The sequence below is a fragment of the Alosa alosa genome, chromosome 2 (genome assembly GCF_017589495.1).
Source record: "Alosa alosa isolate M-15738 ecotype Scorff River chromosome 2, AALO_Geno_1.1, whole genome shotgun sequence".
NCBI lineage: Eukaryota > Metazoa > Chordata > Actinopteri > Clupeiformes > Clupeidae > Alosa > Alosa alosa.
Window position 1 is genome coordinate 29992545 of NC_063190.1, and position 18102 is coordinate 30010646.

The 18102-nt window shown below is 38.2% G+C and overlaps 1 protein-coding gene across 3 annotated transcripts in view; it reads right to left on the reverse strand.

Moving 5' to 3' along the window:
• Positions 1 to 18102, reverse strand: part of LOC125310242 — a 200385-nt gene that overhangs the window by 37464 nt on the left and 144819 nt on the right. For all 3 annotated transcript variants that reach the window (XM_048267470.1, XM_048267478.1, XM_048267462.1), the window contains 3 exons: positions 9963 to 10237; positions 9651 to 9766; positions 2605 to 2831 (listed from right to left, as the gene is read on the reverse strand). In XM_048267470.1, coding sequence (XP_048123427.1) covers positions 2605 to 2831; positions 9651 to 9766; positions 9963 to 10237 — 618 coding nt within the window. The remainder of the gene's footprint in view (positions 1 to 2604; positions 2832 to 9650; positions 9767 to 9962; positions 10238 to 18102) is intronic.

Sequence of the window (18102 nt, forward strand, 5' to 3'; positions counted from 1 at the left end):
TCCTCTCTATTCTGTAACACACTCCAGTCAGTGCACTCAAAGCAGTCTCTCAGAGCCTCATCCGCTTCAGGTGTCCACTTTCTGAAGGTGCGTGTGGCAACTGGTAGCCTCTGTACTTTGGGCTTGTACATTGGGTGGAGATGAATAAGGTTGTGGTCTGACTGTCCCAGTGGGGGAAGGGGGTTTGCACTGTATGCATCCCTCACGTTTGCATACATGAGGTCTATTGTCCTGTTTTTCCTTGTAGGGCAGTCAACAAACTGGTAGAAATTTGTGAGTGTGGAATCCAGTGTTATGTGATTGAAGTCGCCAGAGATCACAAAAAAGGCATTAGTGTCAAGGCATCAGCAATTGCGTGCGAGAACTCCCTCGGCATGTAGTACGGACGGAGACTAACCGCTAATAACTCCACATCCTTATAGCATACAGTCTCCTTCACTGTAACATGTCCGGGGTTGCACCATCTATTGTTAATGTACAGCACCAGTCCACCTCCCTTTTTGACAAAGTTTACAGTCTCTGTCCAAACAAGCTACACTGAAGCCGGGCAGCTCAACGTTAGAGGTGGGGATATGGCTTGTTAGCCACGTCTCCGTAAAGCATAACAAACTACATTCCCTGTACAACTTCTGGTTTCTTACCAGGGCATCCAGTTCGTCAGTCTTGTTAGCCAGTGAGTTCACGTTTCCTATCACAATCGATGGAACTGAGGGCTTGTCTCTCCACTTCTTCTCCCGACGCCTCGTCTTCACTTTTACTCCCGCTCTGCAACCCTGAAAGCACCAAAGTTCCTCTGGGATGTTGTCGCGAACACAGCCAGCATTCCGTCGTAGTGCGATCAGCTGATTCCTTGTTTACACAAGTTTGCTGCCACTGGAGCGTTGTAATATGTCCGTATCCATAGGATAGAATAAAAACACTCCTCAAAGTGTGTAATCCAAAAAGTTGCCAAGTAAAAAGTAAACAAAAGACGTAGAAACAAACACAAAGACACGGAGCTACTAAGCAGGCTGCCACTCATGTTGGCGCCGGTGTTCCCTGTATGCGACCCATACCTTCATGTCATAGTGAAAGTGAAGGGCTGAGTGATTGTCAACTGTTGTAACTGTCAGTCAACTATGACTCCCATCAACTGTATCCTCTGCCTTCAACTGTTTCAAAATAAAAGTCCTCACTAGCTAGTTAGCATAATTATCATTGTTAACATAATTAGCAATTTAGCACAACTGCTAAAAATGATTAGCTAAGTTAGCTGAGTCACATGGTTAGCATAGTTAGCATTGTTAAAATTTTTAGCAAAACTGCTAAAAATTATTAGATAAGTAGTATGGTTAGCATAGTTAGCATTTTTAGCAAAACTGCTAAAACTAATTAGCTAAGTCCCATAGTTAGCATCGTTAACATAGCTAACATTTTTTTTCAAAACTGCTAGAAAACATGAGCTAAATTAACAAAGTAACTTGGTTAGCATTATTAGCTTTGTTAGCATAACAAAACTAGCAATGCTAGCAAACATTAGAGCCATTCCAACTGTCAGTTATCATTAACTATCTACCTATATATTCAACTTTTAAACTGTCTACTTTTAAACTATCAACTTTTATTAAGCTATGCAACCACCATGTCTGTCCTAGCGTCATTTTCATGCACTCGTAATTCTCTGGAATTACATTCTCTAGTTATTATTATTATCTTAAACCATGTTTTACAGATATTTTCCTTTTATGGTTTTATTTACTATTGCTTTTGTTTATGTAAAGCAGATTGAATAAACTTGCTTAAGGTATGGTTTATTAGGTTTATGCAGATGTCAAAGTTTTTTTTTTTTTTTGTCTTAAAGTCAATCAACATGCTAGGTCAGTGGTTCTCAAACTGTGGTACGGGTACCACTGGTGGTACGAAGACTCCTTCTAATGGTACTCCAGGAGTCTCCCAAGATTTTATAATGATGACATAATCACTATGATAACTGTATGGAACATTAGCAAATGGTTGACAAGCTAAGCTGTGATGGCAAGCAAAGGAAAGGGAAGCAAACATGATGGATCAAAAACATTCATGCAATTAGTATTAGAAAGAGAAGTGTGGTGAATGTCAAGCAAAAACTGAAATTGGTGACATGTGACTAGTGAAGCTTCCATGGCAACTGACAGCAACAAACGACACAAAACAGTATGTACAATATACAATATGTGAAATTGTCAATAAAATACAATATGTAAATTGTAAATATGTAAAAAGCAGTTGTAACGTCCTCTGATATCACCAAATTAGGGGATGTTTTAGGGCTGTTTACTAGGACAGCACCCGCTAAGTACTACTTTAGAGCAGTGCACATGTATTCATGCTACAAACATGTTCAGGAAACACATGAAAAAATTAACGAACACTTGTTAGATCATCTGTTACAACACTTATAATCGCAAAGACTTATCGCTATCGAGAAACTGGGCTCTTATTTGTCTCTTTTAGCTGACATGAATTCTTTCATTGGTGTGAAGAAAATAAATGAGTTTAACGATTAATAATGTTTTACTATATACAGTTTAATGTATGTGATTAATTGCGTTTGCATTTTTAAATCACTTTAAACACAATTTGTACCTGTAGCTTCTCCTCAAAGGCAACCTGGAGTGACTGCTTATTTGTTTGAGAAGAGGAAAGGACCCCCATGTTGTAAATTACATGCATCTTCGCTATAATCATTAAAAAAATGGTGAATAACATTTCACCGAAATTTCTAGGACGAAAATCTCCAAAACCAGTTGTTGTGTACGTTGCCAGTGTCCAGTATGCTCCATACATATACTTTTTGACAAAGTATGATGCCTCTGGGAAGAAAAAGGTACAATAGAGGCAGTTACCAACAGTAACCTTGGAAACAGAAATAGCAATGTACAGTGGGTCCCAGTTAAGTTTGGACGGGTTCCTTCATGAATCACGCACCCCATTTTCTCAGCAGAAATGGCACAAACTGCAGTTGACACAAACAACCACAAGGTGTCACTTGGGAGTTCTGCCACAACTATTTTTGATGCGACTTGACTTAACTGCTTCCATGACGCAGTGAGCCATTACCAAACATATATGATAATACAATAGCGTGAGTTTATATATCTTATACCCTATTTGTTACGGTTACTTATAGATTTGATAGTGTAACGATAAGTGCATGGGCATGTTGCGGTTGCAATTTAAGTGAAATTTCTACAGTAGGCCTACAACATGCAACATGCTTGTTAGGCTGGGCTACTGTCAATGCACTTGTAGCCTACAGTTAAATGTTCAACAATTGCTGGTGTACAGGCTATAATCAATTAGCTAAATCATTTGTCCAGCTGTTTAAAAAATGTTCGTGCTACATTTAAACACAATTTTTTAAACAGCTGGACAAATGATTTAGCTAATAGGCTACAAGTGCATTGACAGTAGCCCAGCCTAACAAGCATGTTGCATGTTGTAGGCCTACTGTAGAAATTTCACTTAAATTGCAACCGCAACATGCCTGCTTGCCGACGTTCAAACGACAACGAAAAATATCAACCAAGGGGAGTTCAGACTCATATTGCTTCTCATAACCATCTATAAAAAAAGTGTTTTCTTTTATTTTTGAGCACGTCCGAATTCCAGGACATAACGCACTGGACCTTATAATAGGCTTGAGTTATAATTCCAAAGGGGGCAGATGGGCCTACTGCACTTAAAACTTAAAAAGATTGAACAAAGCTTCCCGAAATTTTAAATTGCGATCAGTGACTGGCATCGGGTGAACGAAGCTTTTCGAAGTTGAACAGGCTAGGCTATTGAAAACTATTTGCTCACCTCAATGTCACAGGAGAGAAAGGGCTCTCCCTTCTATGAATTGAAAAAGACGTTAGGCTACCTGCAAACTGGCCTATGATTTTATTGCTTTGAGTTTGCGGCAAAGCAAGACAATGTTTTTTTGTCAGGATATGGCGAGTCAGTGTCATTTATTTGTCCAATATTAGCCTACAGACCAGTTTCCATAATGCACATCTTATCAACAGTTTGAATGTCGTGTGTGTTTCTGCTCATTGACAAATACCGTTCAGCACAATGATTCATGCCCAATTAATTTCCCCTGTTAAAGTGTTCGCCTTTGTTACACTATTTGGTTTCGTGATGTAGCCTATGATAAACACCATATGGCCAAATATGTGACTGTTATAGGCTATACAATTTCCCCTCTTAAAGACAAGCTGGTGTAGCTTATTAGACTAGGCTACTATTAAAATGCACCGACGGTAGCCTTGGCTATGTGTGCCATCGCATAATTTCATGCACGTAAGTTCATGCATCTGTCAAGTTCGCACAGGGTCTCGCACCCCCTTGCGACGGCCCTGCAGCTCCTCCGAAGACAGTGAGGAAAAAGTTCAAATACGCGATAAACCCGGGAAAAGTTGACAGGTTTGTTTCGGTCCCGGTGATTTTTTGTGAAATTGTGCCAACGACAGCCTTTTCAAGGCATTCCAAGGATGGAGTCGTAGCATGCAAGCTCCCAAATTGACCCAGTAGCCAACAGAAGGCATCAATAAATTGTTGGGACCTCCAATCACTTTGGAGGGTCATAGAAAAATGTCTTGCTGGCGAGGGTCACGTCTTTTTTGACTAACGCTCCCAAAACTCCTCCGGTAGCCCCTTAAATAAATAACCAAAAGTCCCTAATTGATTATAGCCTGTAGGCCTACACCAGCAATTGTTGAACATTTACCTGTACAGGACATTGACAGTAGCCCAGCCTAACAAGCAGATGTTGCAAAAGACATCAAAAGACGCAATTAATCAGAAATAAATAATGTAATCTGCATCGCTTTATTTAACAAACTGCAAGCAACAAGAGGGTTGAGTTCGCTGTGAGGCCAAACCCAAGAGCAGAGCCTATCTGTTAAGGCACTATATGGTAACGAGCTGTGTGCGCCTGGAAAGACAATAGAAGATGCTTTCTGAATAGCACAGCGAAGACTGCTCTGGTCATCCCATACCCTCCCCCCACTTCCTGTAGCCTACCATTATGACTTGTTGCCGTTTTGGGACATTAAGCTTTTTCACGTTAAGCCCCCCTCCCCCACCCTCTTCTTTCACTCTTCTTTAATTTTCTTTATTCTTTAGTAAAAGGTGCAGAACATGATTCAACTTTGACTAACGTTTCAATGTGTCAATGTTTTTGACTAACGAACATCGAAACGTTTTAAATGTAAAAAAGTTTAAAAATGTTCTGCACCTTTTACTAAATAATAAAGAAAATTAAGAAGACATCTGAGCTGCACCGGCGTCTCTCCTTCTCTCTAACACTTTTTGGCTTTGGCTAAATATTTCTAAAATCATTTGAGTTTCACTAGTCACATGTTTTAACAAGCAACACTTGTTATTGAACTAATAACAGACGTGTGTCAAATTGACTTCATTTTCCATACGGAGAAATAACATATGCAGAGTCTAACCATGGTCAATCTTGCCAAAAAAGCCCTCAAACCTGAAAATACATGAGGCAAAAGTGCAAAACATCACAAAACTAACTAAACTAACACGCGCATATTTACAGTGCATTAAAATGCACTGTTCTGTTATCCGAAGTCTTCTTCTTCTGCTTCTTCTTATTACAGTGCATGAAAATGCACTGTATTGTTCTTCCTAGGCAACTTCTTCTTATTAAAGTGCTGAAAATGCACTGTACTGTTCTTCCTAGGCTTCTTATTAATATTCCGCTTACCACTTACCAATACGGCCATTAAGCAATTAGAATCCTATGGCAGGTGTTCAGGCCACCTGCAGCCTCAGGCTTTAAGCATACAATCTGGGTCAATTAAGACTACACATCCTATTCAACTGTTTCCTCTGCCCAAAACTGTTTCAAAATAAAAGTCCTCACTACAATAATCCACTGTTAAACAATGTAACCCATTAAACTACTGAACTTTTTACATTCAACTTTTAAACGGTCTACTTTTAAACTATCTATCTATTAAACTAGCTGTCTATCAACAACTTTTAAACTATCTACATTCATCTTTTAAACAGTCTACTTTTAAACTATTATTAAACTATCTATTAAACTAGCTGTCTATCAACAACTTTTAACTTGTCATCAACTATGTCAACACTTGTCATCAACTATGACTCCTACCCACTGTAGTTAGTTAGCATGTTAGCATTGCTAACATTGTTAGCATTTTGAGCAAAACTGATAAAAATGATTAGCTAGGTTAGCTGTGTTAAGTTAGTCACATGGTTAGCACAGTTAACATGTTAGTTAGCATAGTTAGCATAACTACTAAAAATGATAAGCTAGGTTAGCATGTTAACATTGTTAACATAGTTAGCATGTTTATCAAAACTGCTACAAAACATTAGTTAAGTTAGCTAAGTAGCATGGTTAGCATAGTTACTATTGTTAGCATGTTTACAAAACTGCTAGAAAACGTTAGCTAAGTAACATGGTTAGCATGTTAGCATTGCTAGCACTGCTATAAAACATTAGCTAAGTAGTATGGTTAGCATAGTTAAAAATCTTAGCATAACTGCTAGCAAACATTAGAGCCATTCCAACTTTCAGTTATCGTCAAATATCTACCTATACACAGCCATTAAACTATTTGAATATCAACATTCATTAAACTTCCAGTCTGTCAACAACTTTTAAACTATTTACCTTCAGCTTTTAAACGGTCTACTTTTAAACTATCATTAAACTATCTATTAAATTAGCTGTCTATCAACAACTTTTAAACTATCTACTGTCTATCAACAACTTTTAAACTATCTACATTCAGCTTTTAAACAGTCTACTTTAACCATCTCTGTATTATCTGTTTTAACTATACATGATATTTTACATCACAACTTTAGCATTTTCATGCACTGGTAATTCCTTGGAATTGCATTTCTAGTTATTATTACAGTGCATGAAAATGCACTGTTCTGTTATCCGAAGTCTTCTTCTTCTTCTTCTTCTTCTACTTCCTATTATTTTTCCCACCAAATTTCTGCGTCTAATTCAGCTTTAACCGTTTAACATAGAAACTTCGTTCAAACTTTGTAACGTAGGTCTTGAAAAGGACACGTGGGGAATGTATTTTTCACTTTTGTAAACTTTATACTTTTTGAGATATTAATAAAAAACAAGCTTATTTTTCCCCATAGACTTAACATGGGCTGATGACATCACAATGGGCTAATTAACTTGATTTGCACCTGTATCAACTTCCAGCTGCTCACTACTAGGACCCATCAAAGGGCCAGTTAAACTGATTGCACCTGTATCAACTGCTTTCTGCTTAACTAGGCCAACGCTCTCTGTGTCTCTCCATTCTACAAGGATATAAGGCACATTCCATCCAACTTTCTATCCATTCATCCTCTTCAAACCATTCACTCATCCACCCATTAAACTATCCATCAACATCCATTAAACAATCTGCCTATCAACATCCATTTAACTTTCTGTCTATCAACATCCATTACACTATCTACATTCAACTTTTAAACTATATACTCTCTCAGGCTTTAAGCATACAATCTGGCTCTCTTAAGACTACTATTTCCTCTGCCCACAACTGTTTCAAAATAAATGTCCTCACTACAATAATTCACTATTAAATAATTTAACTATTTAAACTACTCAACTATTTAACTGTTCAGCCATTTCAACTGTCAGTTATTGTCAACTATGACTCCTGCCAAATGTTTCCAAATAAAAGTTTGTTTGGAATTTTATGTTAATATACAGTATGTTTATATTTTCATGCACTGGTAATTTCCTCGAAATTACATTTTCTAGTTATTCTTCCCACCAAATTTCTGTGTCTAATTCAGCTTTAACCGTTTAACGTAGAAACTTCATTCAAACTTTGTAACGTAGGTCTTGAAAAGGACATGTGGGGAATGTATTTTTCACTTTAGTAAACTTTATACTTTTTGAGATATTAATAAAAAACAAGCTTATTTTCCCCCATAGACTTTGCATTAGCACTATGACATCACAATGGACTAATTAACTTGATTTGCACCTGTATCAACTTCCAGCTGCTCACTATTAGGACCCATCAAAGGGCCAGTTAAACTGATTGCACCTGTATCAACTGCTTTCTGCTTAACTAGGCCAACTCTCTCTGTGTCTCTCCATTCTACAAGGATATAAGGCACATTCCATCCAACTTTCTATCCATTCATCCTCTTCAAACCATTCACTCATCCACCCATTAAACTATCCATCAACATCCATTAAACAATCTGCCTATCAACATACTGTCTCAGGCTTTAAGCATACAATCTGGCTCTCTTAAGACTACTATTTCCTCTGCCCACAACTATTTCAAAATAAATGTCCTCACTACAATAATTCACTATTAAATAATTTAACTATTTAAACTACTCAACTATTTAACTGTTCAGCCATTTCAACTGTCAGTTGTTATCAACTATGACTCCTGCCAACTGTTTCCAAATAAAAGTTTGTTTGGCATTTTATGTTAATATACAGTATGTTTATATTTTCATGCACTGGTAATTTCCTTGAAATTACATTTTCTAGTTTTGTATTGCAATCATTGTAGCATACAGTTATAAGAGCGCGTAACAGTCGTTTTACTCCCCGTACGCGCTCATCATAAAGAACGTTTAACGTGTCCCCAAAACAGCTATCAATTAATCACCAAACGTCTTATAAACAAGTCTTGCCAGGAGCTACACCTTGCAAAAATGATAACAATAGGCCTTTATATGGCTCTGCTCCTGCCTAGATTCGAACTCAGAACTGCCTGAAAGTTGCAGACCTGTTCTGGAAATACGTGCATTAACCCACTCGACCGTCAGACAACGCTATAGCTGCTTCGAGCTGCCTATTGGGTAGGACTGTAGCCTACACTGGTTGCTGTGGCACAGTCTTGAGTGACCGAATTCGTTTTCCTTTGTCATATGACTGTCATTTTGTTAACATTACTGTTAAGGAGATGCTGTAGGCAAAGGCTATATTTCAACCTCGTTAGTGTAGTAAAAAAAATCAGAACTATTCACGAGGTTTCTGGGCAGCATATTTATGTTCTGTTAGCAAGCGAACTTCTCATGACTGCCGACAAAGTAGCCTACTGCCAGCTGACGAAGCTCTCATTTTAAAACATTACTGAGAGACAGGCACTGTACAATCAAGAAATCTTGCCACTGAATCCAAAACTATGTTTAACATTATGTACAAAGCTTATAGGCTACAGTGGACTAGCATGTTGCAGGGGCTGCTAAAAACACAGAGAAACACACTGAAAACTCAGCCAATCACAGCCCTTGCTGTCGAACGCTCCGTCCGGTTCAACCGCGGAACACCACAGCGGACTATGCTGCCCCCAAGTGGCTGTAGTTGTACTTACATTTCACCCAGCTGCGTGAATCACCTTGATCGTGAATGAAGTGTCAATTTTTAACCGGGACCCACTGTATCTCACCACAATGCAATACAACAATACAACACCCTCCATATCCATTGCCACCTCTAATCAACTTGAGGAAAGGGGGCTATAAAAACCTTTTACCAATTTCTCTAGGTCTCACAATGAAAACAATAAATAAAAATCCAACCTTGAAGGGAAGCACATTTATTCATTTATAGAAAAAAAGTGGCAAGTAATAGCAAATCTTACCTATATCCCCACGGAACCTGTCAGTATTCTCTGCGTACAACACACATATAAGAGCAGTAATATGCACAAAGAGAACCCCTTGGACCAAATACTTGATGATTCTTATTACAAGCAAACTGTGAAAGAAAATAATTGTGTCAGCACAAGTTAATGGATAGTAATTGCAGAAATCTTTATGTAAAGTGCTTTATCTCAAATGTATCATTTCTCAAAAATCAATGAAGAAAGAACAAGACAATTGAATAATTGCATTACATAGCAACAATGTAATCTGTAATATCAGTGATTACAATATCAGTACATAATACATACTTGGTACTAATGGATTTCTCTTCCTCTCTCATGAAAATCAGTGCAGAAAGAATTTTTGGCAGATGTAGGAGGCGAATTTTTACAATAAAAGCAAAATATGTTTCTGCATGTATAGTACCAATTAAACTCAGCACTATCAATCCTGATGGGAAAGAGGCCACAATATCAAAGAAGTAACCCATTTTCCCAAACAAATAGTTCCGAGATGCAGATTTATAGCCAGAGATGTATGTTCCTTCTTCATCATAATAAGCAACATGGAACTTAAAGAGGATCTGTGAACAGACAAAAGCAGTTATTAATTAATATTTGGCAAAAACAAAAGAGTCATTATACAAGCTCTGTTGCCAATAATATAATAACTACAATAAGACTCTGTATTATCATATGTGTCTTTCCTGGGCAAAGCTGTAACATGGGTAAAATGTTGTCCTAATATTGTTGAGAACTGCTCTAAAACTTAAGCTGTTTACTATGTTGTTAGTCGCTTTGGCTAAAAAGCGTCAGCCAAATGTAATGTAATGTAATGTAAAGATTATAAATTTGAGCTATTGTTTTTGTATAGTTTTTAGCCAATGAAAGTTAGTTTGCTAGTCTTTGCTAGTCACCGCGTTTGCAGTGTAGCCAGAAATAAAGTTTAATTAGTTCACAGATAAAATACAATCTTGGGTACAAAGTCATCACAACTAATTGTGGATGATGTTACATTACTTCATCCCATACATAGCAAAGTCCTAAGAGAAATAACTAGGCAACTTTTCTCTGACAGGCTACCATAGTACAGGAAACGGAGGCCTCAAAAGTTGAGGTACCTCCACGATGTAAAACAAAACACACAATCATGTTTTTCTTATATATATATTATATTTCTAGTTTATGAAATGTATGGATGTATGTAAGATTTTACTGTACAACTAGTTTTTCTGGATGGTATTTGAACATTGAAATTCCGGATTCTTCAAAAAGGACATCTTTTGCTTTGTCAGATGCAACTTTGAAAATAATGATCAGAAAGTCATCAAATATGGACTGTCCACAGGCAGTTGGTACAACGGAGTGATAAATTAACCGGTTTATATGAGTATTTAGCTAAATACATACCCTTCAGCATGGACAGAAGACAGAAATCACCATTAAATGTTATTTACAAATACTAGATGCTTTTATCAGCTCAAAGGAACAAGTTGTTTGACAATTCAGTTGACCCTCTGGTGTCACTAGCCACCAATAAACACCTCGTGCCACCAGCACTGCACAGTTTAACCCAGTGACGGACTGGACGGTCTGGGGCCGTGGCCTCTCGTGGGCCGTTTGGGCCGACATGCTTGTTCAATTCGCACGGCCCCTTTATCACAAGGCCGGTTCCACGTTATCTCTCGGCCCACTATCAAGCATCAATAGTGTTAACTGGCTTAAAATCAGCCATATATCTCTAACTCCTCCTTCTCTTACATAATGGGAAATTTATCAGTATTTATACCAGATATGAGTCTCTATACTACAATCATGGTGACCCTCAATATTTACATAAGTCTACATTCTTTTGTAGCCTTATTTAATCAAATGTTTAAAAAGTGCATTGTTTGAAATTGAAATTGCACTTCAAAAGATAATTGAATGTCTGCTTAAATTCAGTGAAGATGCTACGGTCGAAAATCTACAGTCGAAATTGACACACCTCGCTACGCACTGGGACAGCCTGAAAAAGTCTCCTCTAAACAAGTACACAGTCAGAGCGTCGGACTTTGATGATGCCGTGGAGATAGAGGAAGATACAGAAATAAACCTGGTGAGCAAGAAATGTGCTACCTGCAAGAATTGTGCAATCTGTTGCTATTTCCTTCTCCAGCAGTTAAACCTCTTTACCTGTGCCTACAATAAATGGTTTATTGGACATGACTTTGGATTGAATGCATCTTTTAAAAACGAGCGTAGCACTCTAGAATCTTTGGTTAACACTACGGTATGACGTAAGCAAAGGCCTGACGTTAAACTAAATTAGCTTACGTAACGTAAGCTAATTTAGTTTTACGTAAGGTACGGCCGGCAGATATATCAGACCAGACGCTATTAATGGTTACAACAATGGCATAATCAGATAGTAAATTGTTTATTTCTCATCTCTAATCTACAAATCTAAGCAAAATAAGGTCACACACATGACATTTTAAACAGATTCAGCAGCCATTACCGATGTCATCCGCTATGTTTGTTTACCTTTTACAGCTGTTTCAGACGTTGCCCCAAGGGATTATGGGTAGGAGGGAGCATGAAGTGTGCATCGATGCTGCCTCCAAAAATGACCGTTATTTGGGAATTCTAAGATATCTTAAAGGGACACCAGGCAAGCCTGATGCTTTTTCTCTACTAAACTCCCCCCTCACTCGATCTGATTTTTTTGCGTCTTCCATCAAGGGTTTTCGCTGCTTCTTTGCCGGCTCTGCCATTATACACACGTTTGCAACAATCTCTAGCGTTTTGTTAGCCTGCCTCTGTGCTGTAAACTGATCCTGCTTCGGTCGGCGGGTAGGATACACCGAACTTGCAAGTGGGATATTCTTCCTACAGGCAGTAGTAGGCGGGCGAGAGCCTTCATTAAGCCCGTAAGGAGTCATTTAACCATATACCGACTTACGAAGATGATTAATTAACACGAAAACGTTGCCTGGTGTCCCTTTAAAAGGCAGCAGAATTTGTTTTTCGGTTTCGAACCGCACTTGCTGCCTTGCTCCCCAGTTAGATATCTTAAAAGGCAGCAACTTTACCCGTTTCGAACACACCCACTGTCATGTAGGCTACTCAAGTGGCATGCGAGCAGTTTTTCCTCTTAAAGAGGAGGAAAATCAAGAATCACCTAAGGATACGATTGTCACAGGATAATTTGGAGGCCTTTATGCTGATGGCGACAGAGAAAGAGGTCCTAATGAACTTGGATGCTGATTACGTGATAGACAAGGTTACGGCGAAGAGCAAGCTCCTTCGCACCTTGTTAACTGCATGACGTTAATTAAGACACGTTTGTGGAGCGGCTGCTCTGATCTATTCTAGGCTATTCTTTTTTCATTTTCATATTGCATTCATTTTTTTGGAGTTGTGCATTGATATATCCATGTTCTTGGTTAAGTCTTTATGCATATTAGAGTTCATCACCAATGGGGCTACAAACGTGCGTGTTATTTCCGTGCCTGTGAAGTTATATCTGTGTGTTGCGGGCACGTCCCCGTGTGGGCCGCTGGTTGGTGAAAATGCCAGGGCCGTTTTTTAATCCCAGTCCGTCACTGGTTTAACTCTTATAACTCCAGCCATTTTTTGTAGGTTTTTGCATTACTATTTTAATGACTTTATAGAGGTCTCAGGAAAGTGCAATACTGACTATCTTATATCCTTATATCAGCACAACCAAAGCAATATGAATAAAATATTGTAATTTCATTTTAACCGACATATTATACAGTATACACAAACATGAGTAAAAAATATTCAAAATATGTATTTATTTATTTTTAAATAAATAATTACAAAAAACGGTAACACTTTATAATAACTACACACAATTCATCATTTATTAAGCCTTTGTTACTTATTAGTTAATGGTTTGTTCATCATTAGTAATTTCTTGTTCATACATAATTTATCATCAGTAAAGCATTTGTTTACACAGTTATAAATGGTTTGTTCATAGTAAATAAGCCTATCCAAAAAATATGTTTATACTTAATAAATAATGAAACAACCACTGAAATCATTTTCCCATTATAAACCAGTTGCAAACTATTACAAAATGCTTTGTTAATCATTTGTAAAGCATTGCTCCTATGTTAATTCTCATAAATAAAGTATTTGTACAGACAGTTATAAATGGTTTGTTCATAATAAGCCTATATCTAAAATATGTTTGATCATCATTAGTAATTTCTAATTTATCATCAGTAAAGCATTTGTTCTCACAGTTATAAATAGTTTGTTCATAGTAAATAAGCCAAAATCTATGTTTATACATTATTGTTAATACTTAATACATGATGCAATAATATGTTTTTGATTAAGTAATATTTTCATTATTTAACGGTTGTTACATACACATGCACTAATGATTAGTAAGGGTGAGGATACATATTTTATAAACCACTTCCTAATACTATAATTCATAATTAACTCAGAAGTTACAAGTGGTTAGTTAATGATATTTTATGAGAGCTCATCTAAAGTGAGGACGTTTTATGCCTTGCAACACATTTACAAATGAGTTATAAAGTTTACACTTGCATTTATTCATTTAGCCGACACTTTCACCCAAAGCGACTTACACATGTCAATGAAATTAAAGGGCAAGGCCACATTGGTGGACGCCGGGGTTTGAACCCCCAACTTTATGGGTTACTGCATGCTAACCCAGCTCCTTATCCACTACACTACCTCTGCCCAGTGGTATTATTAAATCTAATTTTTTTCAAAATCAAACCGGTTTTGTGGATTTCAGAATAACGTTTCTGTTCCGAAACAGTTGAAGACCATTTTGTTTTCGTTTCCGCTCCTCGTAAAATTCCGTTCGTTTTCGGTTTTCATTTTCGTTCCTTGAACCGGTTCGGAGCCCTGGTATAAACATATTTTAGATATAGGCTTATTTACCATGAACAAACCATTTATAACTGTGTGAACAAATGCTTTACTGATGATAAATTATGTATGAACAAGAAATTACTAATGATGAACAAACCATTAACTAATAAGTAACAAAGGCTTAATAAATGATGAATTGTGTGTAATTATTATAAAGTGTTACCAAAAAAACACATACATAGATTAAACTGGTTTTACTCACTGAAATCATACACACGCTTATTCGGAAATAAATACCAATAAATACATTTTTACTACAACTATCATAGTCAGAGAGATATCCTGGGGATCCGTGGGATAAAAAAAATTGACTTGAAACTTGAAATCCCTCCTCAAAGTCATGTTGACACTACTTTTTATAATGCAAGTAATGGGTCGATTACGGTGTATGGATAGATGGCGCTGTTGCTGATCTAGTTACTCTACCCATCCCTGGACAGGAAATGACTTCCATACAAACATTCCATGTCATTTCAGTTTACCCTCCTGGTTGGTTTGTTGCTCAAAAATAATGATAAAACAATGTTTTGTGATTTCCCCCCCACTATTATATTTTTGCGATGTAATTGACACATTACATAAAATACATGTTTTTAAAATGACAAGGTTGGTTCTACTTCATGGATCGGAAAACCACTTAGTTTAGCGTGATCCCTGAACCTTCCCCTTTCGATAGACACCAGCGGCACCTCTGGACAATGAGGGTGCACAGAACTCGGCTGCTATGCAAGGACATCCCGTCCTTCGACTGCACTGTTTATCCTTGCAGTAAAGGTGAGTCAGGTCTCACACCTCTTGAGGCGCTGCTGGCTTGACATACATGGTAGGCTCCATAATGCCATCTGTTAACCTCCAGCCCTTCCCAAAAGGACTCCAAAGCACTGATTTTTGGTGATAGCTGTGATACGAAATTGCAGTCTGGTACATGGATTTCAAGACATGATGACTGAATGCATCTTCTGTTGGTGGTAGATGAGAGGCAGGCATGTCAGATGTGGAATCTAGTTCATACCACAGCTCATCTAGAGTTGTACACTCTTTCCCTTTCTCATTGTTTTTACTTCCGTACAAAATGTGAATACTGTCTGGCTACAGGTAACGAATCATCCAAGTTTCTGCTCAAACTAAAGTATCAAACGTGCTGCAACTGGCATAATACAGCAACAGAACAAGCACATCAGTGTCATCACACCTAATAAATACTTTCTCATGTGTCTGTGAGCAAGGTGGATGACATGTAGTACCATTCTTGTGTCAGCCTCCTCATGGTCACTGCTCAATTCAGGCAGACTTTAAACGTTGGCTTGTTGAATGCATTTCGCCTCTTCCGCTTTTTCATAACCTCCAGCCAAGACAATTGTCTGTTTTCTCTCTGTGGTCCTGTGGTAGTTATGTAATTGCAGACAAATGCTGAGAGCATAGCTTTTTTACCACTATTAGTCAGAAACCTCTTATAGTTTGGTACCTTTGTATTTGTTGTAATTATATGTGTTGGTCCATCTTGAACTGCTTCATGCCTGTGTCTCTCCTGTTGTTTAATGGAGTTTGGGTTGTCATACCGATCAAAAACCATGGTAACACAACTGACTTTCTCTATGCTAGACAGCAAAGAAAGGATTTCTTTCAGAACCTGTTCTCCAAAGTCCCTGAATGTTTGAAATCCTGATTAATTTAGACTCTGAAGAAGAGCCATACCATCTATGATGTATGCTAATGGTCCTGTTAAATCAGGTAAAGTGTTCTCATTGGTCTCCAGATTTTTCGCTAGATCAGCTTTTGAGGTTCTCATCCTTCCATCATCATAAAAAATTACAGGTGGTACAGAAACTAGCTCATGAGACAACACATTCTCCATGGACACATCTCTTTGGCTGAACACAGCTAAAAGTCAAAATGTCTGCAAAAGTAATCGCACATCTTCTCCTCTCTGGTTCCCAGAAACTCTTCATTCTTGTATCCTTAACAAGTCGCTGCTCAATGAAAAGTTGGTATTGGTTTCGACCATCTTCAAGGAAAGAAGACATGCCTTTAGCCACCTTTCATGATGCAACCTGACTGGTAATGAGCTCCGCAGGGACTTTACTCAGATTAAATGGGTTCAGATTGTCCTCAACAATTTTCATGATCTTTTGTATGTCCTCCTCATCTTTACATGTTCTGAAGGTTCCGTGCTTATGGTGGATTTTTGAGCCTTGGGACACTTCTGTTGCAAAGCCCTTTCATTGCATTCACATACTCTGCTATAACATGTCTGGTCATCAGCCACCTTGTGAGAGCCACTTTCCTTAGTGTAAGACCCTTCACTTTTGCCTTCACGGTTAATTGTTTGCTCCAATGCTTGATCATTTGCCACACAGTTAAAGCTTTGATCATTAGCCGTGCCACAAACCCACCCTCTTCCAGGAATTTGTATGATTCGGGCTGCTGTTGCTGAAGTGTTTTCATTTCATTGATAGGCATATAATTGGAATAGTTGTTTCTTCTGTCAGCCCTGATCCATGGCAAAACCTCCATCATGCAGTTCAGATGTAGCTGAAAGTTGGCATTTCTTTCTGCCTGCAGCTTTCTTAAGAGCAGATCCACTCCTTCCATGAGGTGAGCCAATAAGCAAAGCTTGCAGACTTGTGAACTATCCGCATCAATGTATCAAGTTGTTGGTCTTTAATTTCTTTTGTGAGATGTTTCCCTAAAACCTTGTCTTTTACGCAGAATGAATGTTGCACTTCCTTCAGTGCCTCCAACCTAAAATGTAAAGGTTTTGGTAGTTGTTGTTCAGACCATGACATCAGTGCTTTCCAAGAGAGTCGAAAAAGTGCTTCTTGGATGAGTTTAATGCTTCTTACTCCTCTTGATAGGAGTTTACCTTTTGTGGAGCATTTGTGGGCAGTGTTCTTACCATACGCATCTGACTCAGTCAAAATGGATAGCAGTCCACCACTCCACAGGATTTCTTGGGCTTTGCTGTAAATGGCAAGGTCAGCAGTGACAAGGATATGATTTTGCCCTAGCTGTGAGCATTAGCCTGGGAAAAACCCAGACGTACTTCCGGCAAATTCGAGATTCGCTCTGAAAGTCCGTCTGGCCAAAAACCCATTCTAGCCCATTTCCAATTTTCCTAGATCTAGGCACCAATCAGAACCCTTGAGGAGGGCTTTACACGATGACGATAGCGCACCCTGTTGAAAAAAAAAAAAAAAAAAACCTCAACGATGGTTGCTGCCGCTGTTTGAAGCTGCTATCACGTTGGTTTAAGACGGGTAGAAGTTTCTTAACTGCTTCCTTATGTTGGAATAGGCAACATTGTACAAACATGTAAGGGGTACCTATGTGATATCTGCAACAGTGGTAGGCTACTGAAAACGGTTTGATATTCTGTTCATTTATAGGCCTACAGTAGCCGACAGAAAACACATAGGCTACTTTTGAATTGGTGTGCTATGCGAGCATAACTCGAATGCTACACGTCAGTTTGCCTTGAAACAAGTCCGGCATAATTGCTTTGAACGTTTCAGTCTCTCGT